This window comes from Peromyscus eremicus, chromosome 10 (genome assembly GCF_949786415.1).
Source record: "Peromyscus eremicus chromosome 10, PerEre_H2_v1, whole genome shotgun sequence".
NCBI classification, from domain to species: Eukaryota; Metazoa; Chordata; class Mammalia; order Rodentia; family Cricetidae; genus Peromyscus; species Peromyscus eremicus.
Genome location: NC_081426.1, coordinates 77137599 through 77155382, shown reverse-complemented (window position 1 = coordinate 77155382; position 17784 = coordinate 77137599). Strand labels below are relative to the sequence as shown.

Genomic DNA, 17784 nt, shown 5'->3' with positions numbered 1-17784 from the left:
TGTTTGAACCCAGGGCCTTGCACATGCCAAACACAAGGCTGGATTACTGAGCCACACTCCTAGTGGTAAAGTTTTTGAAGCTAGTAACCTAAGAGATATTATTTGGAAGCATAGTACTAATTAGAAAGATCATAGAAGTAAAAACTGATAAACAGTGTACCACAAGCTGACCTGGAACTTAGCTATACTACCTAGGCTGGCCTTGAGTTCATGATCCTGATTGCTGTACCTGTATAGATTGCCTTTGGTTTAAGGAAAGTACACAACATATCTTCCAGAATTTGAGAGACCTTTTATAATATGAGAGATTACATTGATCTTTGAAAGTTAAAATCAACTTTAAGTTTCTTGGCAACTTGACTTGATCATTAAATTCTTAAGAGGTAAGTCTGTACTTGGACAGTTTTATACATGTGTATAACAAATTGTCTGGTTTTGCTTAAATTTAGTTTAATATTTGAAATGTTTGCATCCATATTCATGAATATTCTTCTATCTTTCCCCTTAAAATGTTTTTATAGGTCTTAACTTTTGAGGTTCCTTTTCTGGGTAGAATAAAGTATGTTATAGCAGTCCAGGAACACCCTATTGTGATAGCTAATTAAGTATAAAATGTAAACAAATTATAGTTTTAAAGCTCAGAGATAAGGTAGACTGGCTTAGTAGTATATAATCTGTAGCCAATTTTCTTCATTTCTGAGGGAGAAAAAGGTTCTTATGTGTCTTTTGACTTAGGAAGGTTTTCCTTTCTAGCTGGTAGGTACAGGCATTAATCTAGCTTCTGTTTGGCTCAATTTTTTTTTTCCTGGCCTTGGTATATATGTATATATGTATTTATTTAATTATTAACCTACCCTGTCTCACTTGAGATTGAACTCATGAGCTTCTTGCACAGTTTCCTGAGTACCGGGATCACAGATGTATACCATTGTGCTGGCTTTAAAAAAATTTCTGAGACAAAGTCTCATGTAACTTAGTCTGACTTTGAACTTGCTGTGTATCCAAGGATGGTCTTGAACTCCTGATCCTTCTCTATCTCCTAAGTATTGTGATTATAGTTGTACACTAGCTTGCCTGATTTAAATGCATATTTGATGAATTTTTATAATCATGATCTAGATCAAGGTATACAATATGAAGGGCTGAGATTCTATTTTAGGTAGTCATGGTAGACAATCGAGGTTTTCTTTTTTTGTCATTTTCAAATTATTAACATAAATTTGGTAATAACTTTCTAAAACTTTTTTTGATGTTTTTAGGATCCATAATGATGTCCTCTTTTATATTCTTGACATTGGTATTTTTCTTTAGCATTTTCCTTCATTAGTGTGTCAGGGTTTCTAGTTTTGGTCTTTTGGCAAAAGGAAGTTTAGTTTTGCTGATTCTTTTCTATACTTGTTATTAGTCTCGTTATTTTTCTCCTTATATAGTTGCTTCTGTGTTATTTTTTATTCATATATACGTATGTGTAGTTTTTCTTCTGTAAAAGGTACTTCAAAACAGTAGAGATTTTGTATGTATTAAGTTTTTTACCCAGATTGGGACTTTATAAGCTGCAAAGTTAGTGTGACCTTCACATAAGAAATGTAATTTGGGGGATTTGACAAATGGCTCAGTGGCTTAAGATCACTTTTACTCTCCCCAGAGGATCTAAATTCAATCCCAGCACTCATGTTTTTGGCTCACAGCTGCCTAACTCAAGCTCCAGGGAGTCTCTTTGACGTCCATACTATCAGCATGCATGTAGCATACACAGTCACACTGACATACATGTAAATAAGATAAAATCTTACAAAATTTTTTGTTACTTTTAATTATGTATATGTATGTATGTGAGTACAGGTACCTGAAGAGGCCAGAGGTGTTGGTTCCTCCTGGAGCTAGAGTTACAGGTGGTTGTGAGTCACTTGATGTAGATGCTGAGACTCAAAGTTGGGTCTTTGGAAAGCAATATGTGCTCTTAACTGCTGAGCCATCTCTCCAGCCCAATAAAATAAACCTAAAAAAAAAAAATGTAATTTGTTCATTTGAACTGAAAATTGAGTTTTATTACTGCCATACAGGTAGGACAGGTAGCCAGGTTGATAAGGGGAGAAGACATCAAGTCTAGACATCCATGTGCAGGCTCCTGTGTTATCCTAGGAACCATGAATATTAGATTTGAAGAGTAATAACACATACACACTCGGATACCCATCACTTACTATACTATCAGTGAAAGGCAATCATGCATATGTTATTTCTCCCTGAGAAAGCTTTTTGACACCAAGTCCATTTTTATTGGGTTCTGGACCCCTGGACATTCCCTGCCTATCAAATATAATCCCAGAAGGAAACAAAACAAGTGTTCATCATAATCATATTTTGTAAAATAGTTAAGGCAGGTTGCCACAACAGGTTCAACCTTGCCACTTGTTAAAGAAGAAGCATTATAAAACCCAATCTGTAGATTCCTGGCAATGGCTTTTAGCTGAAGTTTTTCTGTTTTCTGAAGTTATATTCTTTATAACTGTATGACCATTAGCTCAGGCTTATTACTGACTAGCTCTTACACATAAATTAACCCATAATTCTTATTTATGTTTAGCCACATGGCTTGGTACCTTTTCTCAGTTCTGCCTTCACATTTTGTTTCATCTGTGTCTGGCTGGTGACTCCTGATTCAGCCTTCCTCTTTCCAGAATTCTCCTTGTCTGTTTATCCCACCTATACTTCCTGCCTGGCTACTGGCCAATCAATGTTTTATTAAACCAGTATACAAGAGCATTATCCCATGGCAATGGCTAGCCCATTAAAATTAATCAAGATTTAAATGATTAAGTATGCTGTGTTAACACTTTATTACATAGAGTGAATTCCTAAATATTGTCTTGTTTCATACTTTCTTTTATCTATTTTGCAATTTAATCTTAAAGACATCACTATGTATTTCATGAACTTGCTTTTTTTTGTTAATATAACCGTTTGTGGTTTGTGTTAACTCTGGTGTTTGAACTGTTAGAGATATATAATGTTCCATAGTTTGCTTATGCCCTCTCTGTTCAGTAGTTCTTCAGTGTAGATGTAACCAACCGTCTTATTAAATAAGAAACACAGAGCCAATGCAGAGATGAAAGCCCAAGAGGTCAGAGCTAAGAGCCTTACCCTTCACTGCTGCAGCTATCCTCTTCAGCCAAGAGACCTACTTCCTGTGTGTTTGTCTTTATATAGACTTTCTGTTCTGCCTTCTCATTGGTTGTAAACCCAACCACATGACCACCTCATCACTGCCTGTCTGTACAGACCTCCAGGTCTTCTATGGTTGGTATTGAGATTAAAGGCGTGTGTCTCCATGCTGGCTGTATCCTTGAACACACAGAGATCTGTCTAGCTCTGCCTCCCAAGAGCTGGGATTAAAGGCGTGCACCACCACCGCCCAGCTTCTGCGATGGCTTGCTATTAGCTCTGACCCCCAGGCAACTTTATTTACTAACATACAAATAAAGTCACATTTCAGTTCAAATAAAATATCACCATATTTCCCCTTTTTTATTTTAATAAAAAGAAAAAAGGAAAAGGTTATAACTAACATAAGAAAAACTATATACAAAAGTACAATAACTATATACCATATATACAAGTAATAAATACCTAAACAATGTCTAGTCCGTTTGTATTTGACAAATTCAGAGAAAATAATTCCATTATCTATCCTATTTTGGTAAGTCCAAAATGTACCTAATTCACTTTCCATCCTAACTAATCTTCAACTATAACTAACTAATCTTCAACTCCCTCAGAGACCCAAGAAGGAAATAATATTACCTAACAAAAATAAAAACAGGAAGTGCATAATTCGATCAACATTAATCTTCTCATATAGTTGTTGTATTGTCAGACTGCCTAAAATTTCAAACAAAGCCCAATTTTCTTCCAGTGCACACATAAAACCCATTTTTTTTTAATGTGGAAAAAAAATTCTCTTTTAAATAGTTTCCTTTAAAATATCTGATATCTTAATTGACTTTCCAAGTCTGCGTAGAACAGTAGAAATCCGAGGGAATTTCAAAACAGCCACCTAGTGTCCGAGGGGTGAAGAGAGAGAGAGAGAGAGAGAGAGAGAGAGAGAGAGAGAGAGAAAGAAAGAGAGAAAGAAAGAGAGAAAGAAAGCGTAGCCACAAGTTCTAGCTAAAAGCTTAAATCCAGCCACGTGTTCCTGCTTGAGCTGAGTTAAGCCTGGGCTCCAGCTTCCTTAAGCTCCGACCACGTGCGTTGGCTTTACAGGCAGGGGCCCTGTTTGGCAGGGCAGGCCTGAGTTGTTTGTAGCACCGGCTTTAAGCAAGTAGCAACAGCTGTGGGTAACCGCTTGGGGCTACGGTCAGTCTGGCCTGAGACCAAGCCGACCTGGGCCTGAGCTAGGGAGCCGGCCGCCCAGGAGGGAAATCAGACCTGCCGTCAAGCCAAGCGGTTTTTAATGGATTCTTGCCATGTTGGGTGCCAAATGTAGATGTAACCAACCGTCTTATTAAATAAGAAACACAGAGACAATGCTGAGATGAAAGCCCAAGAGGTCAGAGCTAAGAGCCTTACCCTTCACTGCTGCAGCTGTCCTCTAGGGTTTGAATTTGAATTGAATTTTTTTTCTTTCTTTTTTTTTTTGAGAGACAGGGTTTCTCTGTGTAGCTTTGCGCCTTTCCTGAAACTCACTCTGTAGCCCAGGCTGGCCTTGAACTCATAGAGATCCACCTGTCTCTGCCTCCTGAGTGCTGGGATTAAAGGCGTGCGCCACGAACGCCCAGCTCTGCTATGGCTTGCTATTAGCTCTGACCCCCAGGCAACTTTATTTATTAACATACAAGTAAAATCACATTTCAGTACAAATAAAATATCACCATACTTTAGTATACAGGACCAGCTGCTTTGTTGTTTAACTGACTCCCCCCATTTTAAAAGCATGCATCTAATCAGAATTGACAATATAATAAAAGTACATCAATGTATTTCTTTGTGCTCAGTGCCAGACATCACATTCAAAATCAGTTCCGAGTTCTTCAAGGAGCAAAGAAGCTTTTCTGCAAGTTGCTGCAGAACTGAGTGAAGCTGCTCATGGATCAGGTTGGTAGCGTACTCATGACAATTAAAAAGCTGCCATGACAAAGGTGGTGACACCTTGTGTCAGGTGACAAGATCAGGGTTGGACAAGGTCCAGTTGATTGTGGTCAGGTGACAAGATCAGAGTCGGACAAGGTCCAGTTGATTGTGGTCTGGATGATTTTCTTCCCCCTTTTCCTTTTGCTTTATTCTGTGATAGATGCTGCTGTTTTTTTTTTTTTTTTTTTTTTTTTGGGTTTTTTATTTGTTTTTTATTTTTACATTTCTTTATCTTTGTTCCAAATTAGAAGACTACTATTCTGTTTGAGCTCATAGACTCAAAGATTGAAAAGAAAAATCTATTCATTGTTTCCATCATTTTGTTTTGGGAACTCTTTTCTTCCATAGCTCCATTGGTGCTCATAAATTTAAAAGAAATAAGCTTGTGTGTGACATGATTGCCCTGTGTGGCATATATGCTTCTAACTGATCCCTAGACTATGGGCTTAAAAATATAAATATATACATTTAAAAATTGTTATTATTTGCATGTACATGTGTGCACTGTGATTGGCATGCCATGGCATGTGTGCACTGTGATTGGCATGTGTGTGGAGGGCAGAGGATTACTTTGGAGCTGGTTCTCTCCTTCCACGTTCACACAGGTTCCCGTAATTGAACTCAGTTGTCAGGCTTGCTTGGTAAGCAGCTCTACTCACTGAAACATCAGGCCAGACCTGAAATAATAATAATAATAATAATAATAATAATAATAATAATAATAACAATAGTAATAATAACTATTTTCATTTATTCACCTACCATTCACAAAATGTTTCTCTGAACTTTCAGTTTTATTCGGTTCCTGATAACTTCGTTAAAACTCTAACTAGAATGGGCTTGATGTTGTAATTTTTGACAATTTTTATTTCTGTCTTCTTCAACAACATATATATGCCCTTCAAAATGCTAAAGCTTGAAGGGCACTATAAACTGTGTAAATGGATAACTAAGGTGTAGTAGAAAGTGTACATACAAATTATCTGATAAGGACTTTTCCTCCATAATACTTACCCCTGTCCCACAGTACAACCTGGCTCTTTGCTTCTCTGCCACTACAGGCAGAAGAGAGCCCCCATGGCCCATGTTCTAGAGCAAGGGTTGGAGTTTCCCTCTAGTCTGTATGCTCTTGCCTTATTGAGAGAATGTGGATTCTTTCTTTCCCTTTGCTTAGTGTCAGTTCTGGGTTGCAGACATCTCAGACGCCTAGTCCAGGGACAAATGGGAAGTGACCAGGAAACCCAAAGATCACATTGTGAATTGTTCCTTAGTCTTCTGTTTTCTGCATTGATACCCTAGTTCCTCTCAGGGTTCAGAGCCCCATTTTTTTTGGTTGATGGGTGATTTCTAAGGAATTTAGTTTTATTAAGAGGTAGAGTAGAGAAATGACATCTTACCACTGAACCACAAGCCCTTTTTTGTTGTATTTAATTTTTAAATCTGTGCATTTAAGAGCAATACGTTAGTATGAATACTGTCTAGTCATTTTTCTTTGACATTGAAGACTGAAGGTGATTTTATGTAAATATATATGTATATTCTCTGTATATGTATATAGATACATGTATGCACATGTTATGTGTATGCCTGTTATACTTGTAGGTATGTTCATCTAGCCACAGTAGCTTACTTGCTCTTAGCCTGTCCACAGCAGAATTTCATAATTTCTCTGTTCTGCATATTTTAGCTGTGTAAAAACTGTACATCTCAAGACTTTGGGCATACATTTTGGAGTTTCTGTGTTTGAGGATTTCTGTGTTTTTATAACCTCAGATGATGTAGACATGTATATGCTTCAGTTCATTAATTTGGTATCAGAACTCTTAAAATACTTAGGTATTTAAATTATAGGCCTTTGATTCTAAACTTAATGAAATATGTGTCTTCTGAAAGCTTCTTATTCTAACTATGGTTAATTTTTTAAAGTACATTTGATTTAAATACTGTTTTTAACTACCAAGAACTGTCACCATATGACTTTCTTTTAGTTCAGGCTAATGAAGTTCATCAGAAAATGCCGGCTACTGATGTTTCTAAAAGCACAGCGGACTCAAACAACATGTCAAGTACAAAAACAAATGGTCACCACAGTGCCACCAATGATGACTTTGTCTTATCTGGTGGCTCCCCTGTGGTTCTTTTGGGTGCAAAAACGTCTGAATTGCAGAATGTTATTTCATCTCTTGGCCAAAAAAGAGTGGCTTCCGTCTTAAGAAATTCAGGAGATACAAAATCTTCAAATACAGACATTTCTCTTAAAACCAGGAAAAGGTAATTTTTGTCTGAGTAATAATTCTTAATTTTTATCCTTATATTGCAAATGCTAACTTAGCCTCTTATGTAGATTTGAAGAAAGGGTTGAGGGGTAACATGAGAAAAAAACAAATGCTTTTTGCTTAGCTTTAGTTTTTAATTAGTCATAAGAAAGGCATTAAAGTATACTTCAGAGAAATTGGGAGGTTAACGTTTCTAGAGTCTGTGGGAAAATGTTTTCTTTGTGGGGCTGGTGAGATGGCTCAGCAAATTAAGCCACCTGGTGTGCAAGTCTGATAACTAGAGTTCAATCTCTGGAAACCAAATAAAGCTGGAAAGAGAAATCTGATTCCACAAAGTTGTCCTCAACGTCCATGTGTGTGCTGTGGCATGTGCATCCTTATACATCATACAAAGTTGTCCTCAACGTCCATAGTGCTTGTGTGGCATGTGCATCCTAATACATCATACATGCAGATACACAATAAATAAGACAAAGTTTTCTTTGTGATAGTAAGTTTTCTGTAATGTCTTTTGTTTATTTAACATGTTTTAGTTATCTTACAAAATAATAATTTTCACTGACAATTTTTATATACCATTGTACATTGCTTATATTCATTCATTCCACCCCATTATCTTTAACTTCTTGACAGAAACAATTTATATTTCCTGCATGTTATTTGTGATTGCAAGTTTGAGTATTAGGTTCTTTCTTGAACAACAGAGTACAGATGAGTTCTAAACCCAGTTCCATTTCTTGGAGCTTTCCTTTTTGCTTTTAGGATACAAATAATAGGTTATTTAAGATACTTTGTTATTTGGAGACCTTTGTTATAAGTGTAATTTACCTTATGGAGAATTTACTTACCTTTTCAACCTTTCAGGTTAAACTTTGAAGATAAAAGTATTTTGAACAAAGCAGAAATAGAGAACAATGTATTAGAAGAAGACAGGACATCAGAAGTACAAGAAGGGATAGCATCAGAAACGTCTCAGAGAAGAGGACAAGATTTGAGCTATGAAATCCAACCACGATCTAAGAAGAGTTTTTCAGCATTGTATTTAGAAACTGTCAAGAGGAAAAGTGAATCTAGGTAAAGTTATTACAAAACTGTCCTTTTGGACATTTCTTCTGATTCATTCTCTGAACCATATCTGGGTGTTCTTTGTTATTTAATATAGAAATTTTTTTTTCTTTTCTTATTGACTTATAAAATTTTCATTAGAATTTTGTATAATGTGTTTTGATCATTCATACTCCTCCTCATTTATACAGCTCCCCGAACTCTTCCCAGATCTGGGCTCCTTCCTTCCCTACCCGCACAGCTTTGTGGCCTTTTCTTTTTTAACATGTTAAAAGTCCATTTTATGCTGCGCATATATTCTGGGATGTATGACCTTCCCACTGGAGCGTGGTTTACTTACTAGGGCTACATTCTTGAAGAAAACCAAGCATCTCTCTGCCAACAGCTCTCAGTTGCCAGTGTCCTTGGTTAGGGGTGGGACTTTGTGCTCACTTTCACTGGCATGCGTTTGCACAGGTCTTATGTATACTGTCCCCACCACTGTGAGTTTATATGTCCAGCTGCCCTGTTATGTCTGGAAGATACTGTTCCTTTGTAGTCACCGCTGCCTTTGGCGCTTATATTCTTCTCACTTCTCTCCCACAGATCATCCTTGATCATTTGATCCCTGGAGAGAAGGGAGTGTGATATAGATATCCATCCCATTTAGGACAATCCACGGTCTCTAATTTTCTGTAGGTCTCTTTTTCTACTATAAATAGTAGCTTCTCTGTGAAGGTTGAGAGATGCATTTATGTATGGGCATAACAAAAAGCCAATAGCACTTAGTTTAATACTGTGTCCATTTAGAGAGTAATAGTAGCAAGTTGTCCCGTAGGGCCTATGACCCGTGTAGCCACAGGTGCTTGACCCCAATAGTGCTGCCTGGTATGGGTTTCATCTTGTGTAGTGGGAGCTAAATCCAGTCAGAAAGTGGTTGGTTACTTCTGGTATTCCTGCCATGATTGTACCAGTGAGTCTGTTAAGAGACCAGTCATTATTGTAATTCAGGAGTCACAGCTGGGTAAATAAGATTGGCCATGGAATAGTACTGCTAACTAGCTTGCTCCCTGGTGGCTCGCTCAGCCTGCTTCTTAGACCATCCGGAACCACCTGCCTAGGGGTGGTACTGCTCACAAGGGGCTGGGCCCTCTCACATCAATCACTTAACAAGGGAATGCTCCATAGGCTTGCCAATCTTATGGAGACATTTTCTAATTGTGTTTCCCTATTAGAGAACAGTAGCTGGTGTCAAGTTGATAAAAACCAAACCAAACAACAACAAAACCCGTAAAACAAACAAACAAACAAGCCCAACCAGGGCAATTACTAAATGTGTGAATTGCCTAAGATGTACGAATGTGTTCTTTTATGAATATTTTAGTAAATTTATAATTCTTTCATAACTGAGTATATGCAAGTATGATAATGCTTCCTTAGTAAAATCAATTCAGGGTCAGCTATGTGGGGATAGAAGGCTCTAGCAGGAGACAATGATTTGTCCTCATGACAACAGATTGTGTGGCAATGTCTGCTTTATAATAAGCCATCTTTCCCTGTTTTTTTAGCACTAGATTTCTTGTGCCTGTGGTACCCTAGTCAACTTCATTCTGAACCACTATTATTGTATAGAGATATCTGTGAGAATAAGCATGAAGTATTAGAACTTAAGCTGAAATTTTGTATTATAGTTCATTTATAAGAATGATGATTACATTTCTTTTACTTACATCTGTCAGATATAAAAAGGATAAGAAGGCATTCAAAATCAGTTATATTACTTTTCTTTTAAAATATTAGATGTGATGGCTTATTATATTTAATATTGTTAATGTTTTAGATGTAAAGAAATGCAGATATCTGTACAAATAGTTTAATCAAACATGGATAAGGCATGCACTCTTTTTTTGTAAGTAAATACGTTTGGGTTATAATTATACAGTTGTAAATTTCAAGGTTTTAGCATGTGTATTGATTGAGGGGCATCGAAGTTGATGCCCAACTTTAAATTTCTATGATCTTAGTATTATAAAATGGAGAATAAGATTAAGAGAAAATTGAGGAGACTTGTGATTTTATTTCCTGTAAAGAATATTCAGTAAGTAAAGATGAAACTTCAGTTACTTTAACTGTTAAAATAATGTTTTGTTTCAGTTCCATTGTTAGGCATACAACAACAGTTCGACCTCTTTCATCTCCTGCAAATGACATGAAATTATTAGAAGATGAATTTATTATTGATGAGTCAGATAGAAGTTTTGCAAGTCAACCTTGGGTGACAATACCAAGAAAAGGCAGACCTCTGAGACACCACTCGCCATCTCCTGAAAACACTGTAGCTCCTAAAGATAAGAAGTCAAGAGAAAAGCCTCATAGTGTGTCAGCTGAGACTTTGATAAGTGGCTCACAGTCTCATAAGGCTCCCCCAATAGAGAAATCTCAGCCTTCTGTTGAAAACCTCCTGGGGATTCGTTGTACAGATGAACTGGAAAATGACTGTAGATCTACAGAAAATAAGATGCATTCTGAGAATGCCAAAAAACCATCTGGAAGCAAAAGGACTGTAAGACAGCAGCAGAGAAGAGCATTGAAGTCTACAGTAGTTGAAGAGCAGCTTAATGTGCAACAGGGTAAAAAGGGGAAGAGGAACATGTCAAACATTGGCCAGGACAAGTCACATGTAAATTCAAAAAGAAATATGGAAGACTGTGAAGAGGGGAGAAATGAGCCTGTTCCCAAGAAACAGATGCTTCCTGTTGGTAAGTGTTTATATTAATTCAGAGTATGAGTACTTTATAGTTGTTATATTCCTCCTTAGCTTTCGGAGATAGGCAAAGGAAAGCTGCCTGCAGATTCACAAGTCTTTGGGGGTTCTTTTTGAGAATCTCTCTAGGTTTAGTTCAGTGCACAGTCAGTTTTTTTTTTTTTTTTTATTGAAATAGATCCTAAGGTGGAAACACCCATGGAGAAGTGAAAGACTATAAACAAGTTAATGAAACATTTTCACCTGCTAACATTTTTTTTTTGTGTGTGTGTGTGTGTGTGTTTTTTTTTTCTTTGTGTGTGTGTGTGTGTGTGTGTGTGTGTGTGTGTGTGTGTGTGGTGGGTATGTAGATTGACAGATACACATGTATATAGGATGAAAGTAGAAGAACAGAAAATAAGTCCCTACCCAATATTGCCAAAGATCTTTGTATCTTCATAAATATTTTTGAGTAAAGAATGAATATAATGTTCTGATGTGTTGCCATACTGATTCTGATTTTCCATTTTTGTTACAAATTTACTAGCTTAAACATAACACTTAAAATTTTTTTCCTATTTTTATATAATTTTTAGGTCAGAAGTTTCACAAGATGGAAACAAAGATCTTTGTTTAGCTCTATTTCTGATGTGTCTGTAAGAGGTCTGCTCCTTACTTTTTCCATTGTGTTTAGGTACCCATAATCCTAGATGGTCCTTCTCCATCATCAAAACTTAACAGTTTCTTCTGTGGCTGATTTCTCACTTTTCCTGCTATCATCCCAAGTTCTGTTTGATCACAAATTTTAAGAATACATGATTGAGCTAATAGGGTTAATCCAAAGTAATCTCATTTCAAGTTTTATAATTTAGTTATACTAAAATTCTTCCAAAATTAGATTTCAAAACAATTAAAATGAAAGGCAGTAATTACCTGTTTTATTTTTGTGAAGTGGTGATTACAAAGAAACAATGTTTTGTTTTTCAAAAGATACTCAAGCTAGAGAGATAGCTCAGTGCTTGTCTTTTAAGCAGAATGACCTGATTTTGATCCTCAAAACCCAAGTTAGAAAAATAAAGCTGTTGTGGTTTTCCACATTTGTAATACCGGTACTAGGGAGGCAAAGATAGGCAGATCCTTGGGGCTTGATAGCCAGTCAGCATAGCCTAACTGGTGAGTTCTAGGCAGTAGCCCTCTCAATAAAACAAAATAGAAAAAAAATAAAGAGAAGAGATGACATTTAAGATTGTCCTCTGGTTTCCATACATGTGCACCTGTATGCATGTACCTGCATGCACATACACACATATTTCTCTTTTAGTTTATGACAGGCAATGTGAAGCGTTTACATTTAACTGACAGAAAACCAAAGATTGAAAACACATGGCTTTTTAAAGAAACTAATTTGAAAGTAGCTCATGAGATAAACATGTTTCTGTAATTGAATTTTATTTATTTAAAACCTGTTGTGAACTTTTGAAAACTGATATTTTGAATAGTTTTTGTGGTTTTTCTTTACATTAGAAAACAAGAAAAAAAAGCATAACACCCAAAAAGATAAGAAAAAATCCAGAGAGAAATGTTTTTCTGGTGAGTCTAAGGACAAATGTGTCCCTGACGAAGTGTCTCTGAGTGTCAGGAGAAGTTGTAGAATTTCTCACCATCCATCTGAGTGGTGGCTGGTAAAACCAGAGGAAGGTAAGTATTTTTATTTAAACCGTCTTCGTTAAAAGCCCCCTCCAATCATTCTCTACAGGGTTATGTGTGACTTATTCCCATTATATAGAAAAATTTTATAAAGACAAAGTTAAATTCGTTCATCAACAGAAATATTATCAGTTATAAAGTATAAATTTATACAGTGTTCTGTGTGGAAGCATGGTCTGTGGATAAAACATAGCCAAAGTTAGAAGTCCTTGTACTTAAGAAGGTTACATTCTATAAGGGAAAATAGTATAGATAAAATAATTCATGTAATGATAGATGTTTAAAAATCAGAAGAAGAATAAAGATAAGAAAGAGATGGTAGGGAATCCTAGATAGAACTGAGTACGATTTTAGTACAAGATGCTATGGCTGGCTAGGTTGCTACAAAGAAAGATGATAAACTGAGAAATTTGGAATTATAGGAAACACTCAGATCTTAAGGATGCTATCTTAACCACTTTTCTGTTAGTGTGATAATACTCTGACAAAAGCAGCTTACGAGAGGAAGGATTTATTTGGCTCACAGTTCTAGAGGGGTCAGATACGGTGGCATCAGGAGGCTAGCTGTGCTTGTAGTGCATCTGCATCTAGGAAGCATCTTTCTCCACTTGAATCATCCAGGATCCAAGATGGCAGCCAAGGAATGGTGCCACTCTCCTGGGTGTGGGTGGGTCTTCTCACCTTAGTTAATACAATCCACATGGCCTCTGTATAGGCATACGTAGAAGCCCATCTCCTAGGAGATTTAGATTCTTTTAGGTTGACAACACTTACCATTACAGATGGTCAGGGCAGAGCCAGAGAAAAAATTAAGGAAGTTTGTGATAGATTTAAAAAATCTAGCATGTCGCATAAATACAATTGAAAAATGTAAGAATTTTTTATGTGAAAACAGATTTAGCTTATGAAATTGTTATGTTTATTTATGTGTAAATATAATGATGTTGGTATTTCAGTGAGCCAGATCACTTGAACAAACATGCTAATTTCAAATTGTCATTGAATCTTTCAGGTTCTATTAATAGAAGTTCTTCAAGAGAAAATGAATCGTCAGGGGTGTATCACAATAGAAGAAAACGGGCTAAGAAAAATCAATTACCTGAGAATCCTGGGAAAAAACCTTTTCCATCAAAAAGACAGAAGACAGAGAGCAGCTCGAGAGTACAGAAGTCTTCAAACGTTAAGGGTTCTAGAGGAAGTGTTAGTCATGATGAAATCTCTGGTTCCCAGAGTGAGCCATTGGAAAACAACGAGGCAGACCCAACTCAGACGAAAAATCTGGATATTTCTGGGTAATTTCTGTTGTATTTACAATATAGCTGTTGTTTTTCCCTCCCCTGTTGAGAATTTAGTAGTTGTCTGTTACTCAGTCTTCAGAGTAAGAATAAGCACTTGGTTGAAGCTGATATTAAACCCAGGCTCTGCAATCAGCTAGATGACACCTAGGTACATTACCACTCTGAACTTGTTTCCTTGCTTTCAAATTGGGAATATGAGTATCTGGTTGTGTAGTGCATGTGGTAGACTGTTAATGTCACTCAGCATCACTCTTATTATTCTCAGGCCAGGTTTGTACCATTTCTTTCTTTTTCTTTTTTTTTTTTTTAAACTGGGAGTCTTGGTAGACTTCAGATACCTTTGTGGACCTAGTTGTAAACCTTAAGGTCTGAACATGATGAACTGATACTTGTTATAGCTGAGTATATATTGCATGTATAAACATTTGTATATTGTTTCTAGAAGAAAGAACTTTTGAAAAATAATTTTAACCTTTTTTTTTTCTCATAGACCTACACGAGGCTCTAAGTATCAAAACAGTATTATGACTTCACAAAATGTTCATTTAAAGTCTCATACTGGGAAATATACAAGTAAGACACCAATAGAGTCTAATTGGGATTCAGGCGAGCCTAAAAATTCGATTTGGGAAGAAAGGTGTGTATATAGCATAGTGAAAGTAGAAGTTACTCACTGTACTGTTTATCCATTTTTATGTTACTCCAAACAGAATTTTATTTTTGCTGTTGGCTTGCAAATGTGTGTTGCTTTATCCTTTCTGTGGGGTCAGAAATCTGGGCAAGGCTTAGCCAGCTGTTTGGGTTTGGAGGTGTCTCTCTGTATCTCTAATGACTTGACTACACCTGGAAGGATCCATTCCTGGTTCCTGGCTGTTGGCTGAAGGTCGCAGTTCTCTGCTGTCTTTGGTCGTCAACCTTCGCTTCTTGTCATGTGGCAGCTGACTTCCTACAGAGCAGATAACCTGAGAGAAGACAAGGGAAATCAAATACCTCTTAATTACTTAATCTTGGAGTTCTGTCTCTCTTTTCTTTAAATTAAGGAATTTTTTATTTATTTTACATACCAACCACAGATCCTCCTCTCTTCCCTCCTCCCACCCCTCCAGCCTTCTCCCCCCATAACCCACCCCCTATTTCTTCCAACAAGGTAAGACCTCCCATGGGGAGTCAGCAGAGCCTGGTACATTTAGTAGAGGCAGGTCCAAGTCTCTCCCCCTGCATCAGGGCTGTGCAAGGTCTACACTCACTTTTATGGTTTCTGTTCATCAGAAACAAGTCCACACCACACTCAGGAAAAGGGAAGTAAGACTTTATCTTTTGAAAAGAAGATTGTCGCAGAATTTGTGGGTATATTGTTAAAATATTCACTAACACTGAACAAGTGAGATTAACCTGCTTGTTTTAGCTATGAACTTTTAAAACCTTTAAAAATGCAAGATTAGTAAATTAAGCAAACCTCGGCTTTTGAAGGAGGGTTCCTTATTGTGATTAGGACTTGGAGGAGGAAAGGAACCTGAGACTACCATAGCTTGAGTCAACTATGATGATTTTGGGACTATATGTTTAATTTTATTTTTTGTAGATGGTTTCTTTTAAAATTAGGATATGCTTGCTGGTTTCTGTTATTTGTGTGAAAGAAGCTTGCTATTGGACTTGACTAAATTCATAACTGATCCATGAATTAATGTAAAATGTTCTAGCTGAGCTTGGTAGTGCATGCCTAGAATCCTAATGCTCAGGAGGCTGAGGCAGGAGGATTGCAAATTCTAGACCAGTTTAGGCTACAATAAGGAGGCCCAGGGCCTGAGCTATCTAAGCTCAATCTCTTTCATTTATATAAATTTGTATTTGTCAGATTTGTTTCAATTATGGGATCAAATCATAGTCCTTGCTTGATGCTGCATGGAAATACATTCTTGATGTATTACATCACTTTTAGTTTCATAAGAAAGAAACTGATGGCAGTTTTAAGACATCATGAAATTTAGATACACAGGGTTTTATATTATAAAAGCACAAATTTTATGGTTTATTTTGTTTTTAAGTGGACCTTCCAGGTTCAAGGATCATTTAATGTCTGGAAGCAATAATTCTGACGTGGGTGATGGAAAGGATCAGAAGAGTATGGGTAAGTTATTATTTTCTTTCTTTTTTTTTTTTTTTAAAGATTTATTTATTATGTATACAGCATGTATGTCTGCAGGCCAGATCTCATTATAGATGGTTGTGAGCCACCATGTGGGTGCTGGGAATTGAACTCAGGTCCTCTGGAAGAACAGCCAGTGCTCTTAACCTCTGAGCCATCTCTCCAGCCCCAAGTTATTATTTTCTACTGTCTTGGTTTCTATGGCACTATGACTATAAAGTAAGGTATTCTGTGTTTATTTAAATTTTCAGTAATAGTAAGTGTGGATCTACTTTTGAGATTATTGCTTTATAGTTGGAAATTGTTGAAATGGTCCAGATGGGTAAAGGCACTTGCTAACAAGCCTGACAACTTGAATTCAGTTCCCTAGAACCTACCACATAGTAGATAGAGAGAATTATCTCTATAATTGTTCTCTGGTCTTCACACATATGCTCTGCAACAGAATAAATAAACAAATAAATCCCTTAAACTGTAAGGAAATACTTAAAGAAACAGTAAGTACATGTTGATGGTTACTGAAGTTAGATGGTGGATATATTGGATTCATTATGGTGTTTTCCTTTTTTTAAAATAATTTTGAAACTTCATGTCTCAGTAAAGTTTTACACATTTTTTTTTTTTTGTGCTTGAATATGAAGTTATACCTTTTTTTTTTTTTTTTTTTTTTTTTTCGAGACAGGGTTTCTCTGTGTAGCTTTGTGCCTTTCCTGGAACTCACTTGGTAGCCCAGGCTGGCCTTGAACTCACAGAGATCTGCCTGGCTCTGCCTCCCGAGTGCTGGGATTAAAGGCGTGCGCCACCACTGCCCGGCAAGTTATACCTTTTTTGTTCCTAATTCACTAATTCTTTTTTCCCCCATCTTTAGATTTATTTTATATATTTCTTTTTAAATTTACATCTTTCTGTATTCTTTTTTTTTTTTTACTTTTTATTTGGTGAAGAAGCAGTGAATTTGCCTGAGTACAATTTTGATGTGATTTAATAGGTTTCCCTAAATAGTACTGTAATAGATTCTTTTAGAAATAGACTTTTTTCAAGTATGAAGATTGTTTTAGCTTTATTTATTTTATGTTTATGAGTGTTTTGCTTGCATGTTTGTCTGTGCACCACGTATGTGACTGCTGTCTTGAGATCAGCAGAGGGTATCGGATCCCCTGGAAGTGGAGTTACAAATGGTTGTGACCCATGATATGGGTGCTGGGTACCAAGTCCTGGTCCTCTGCAGGATCAATAAGTGGTCTTAATGCTGAGTTATCGCTCCAGCTCCTTGTAATATAGTTTGAATTATAATGATTTTTCTGTTACCCAGGAGTTACTGAAGGAGCACATAGAGATCTTGCTGTCTAGACCTGGGGGTAAATCTGCCTTTGCTCCTTACTAGCTCTTATCTTGAAATTCAATGTTTGTAACTTCAGTTCACTTACATATAAAATTCTG

At 36.6% G+C, this 17784-nt stretch overlaps 1 protein-coding gene across 4 annotated transcripts in view; it reads left to right on the top strand.

Moving 5' to 3' along the window:
* Positions 1–17784, top strand: part of Cenpc (centromere protein C) — a 54263-nt gene that overhangs the window by 10971 nt on the left and 25508 nt on the right. For 2 of the 4 annotated variants that reach the window (XM_059274599.1, XM_059274600.1), the window contains exons 5-12: positions 4995–5094; positions 7119–7401; positions 8271–8480; positions 10605–11209; positions 12718–12891; positions 13913–14192; positions 14689–14835; positions 16244–16326. In XM_059274599.1, coding sequence (XP_059130582.1) covers positions 4995–5094; positions 7119–7401; positions 8271–8480; positions 10605–11209; positions 12718–12891; positions 13913–14192; positions 14689–14835; positions 16244–16326 — 1882 coding nt within the window. Of the gene's footprint in view, positions 1–4992; positions 5095–7118; positions 7402–8270; positions 8481–9071; positions 9146–10604; positions 11210–12717; positions 12892–13912; positions 14193–14688; positions 14836–16243; positions 16327–17784 lie in introns of those variants that run through there. The other 2 variants (XM_059274601.1, XM_059274602.1) reach the window with 2 other exon arrangements.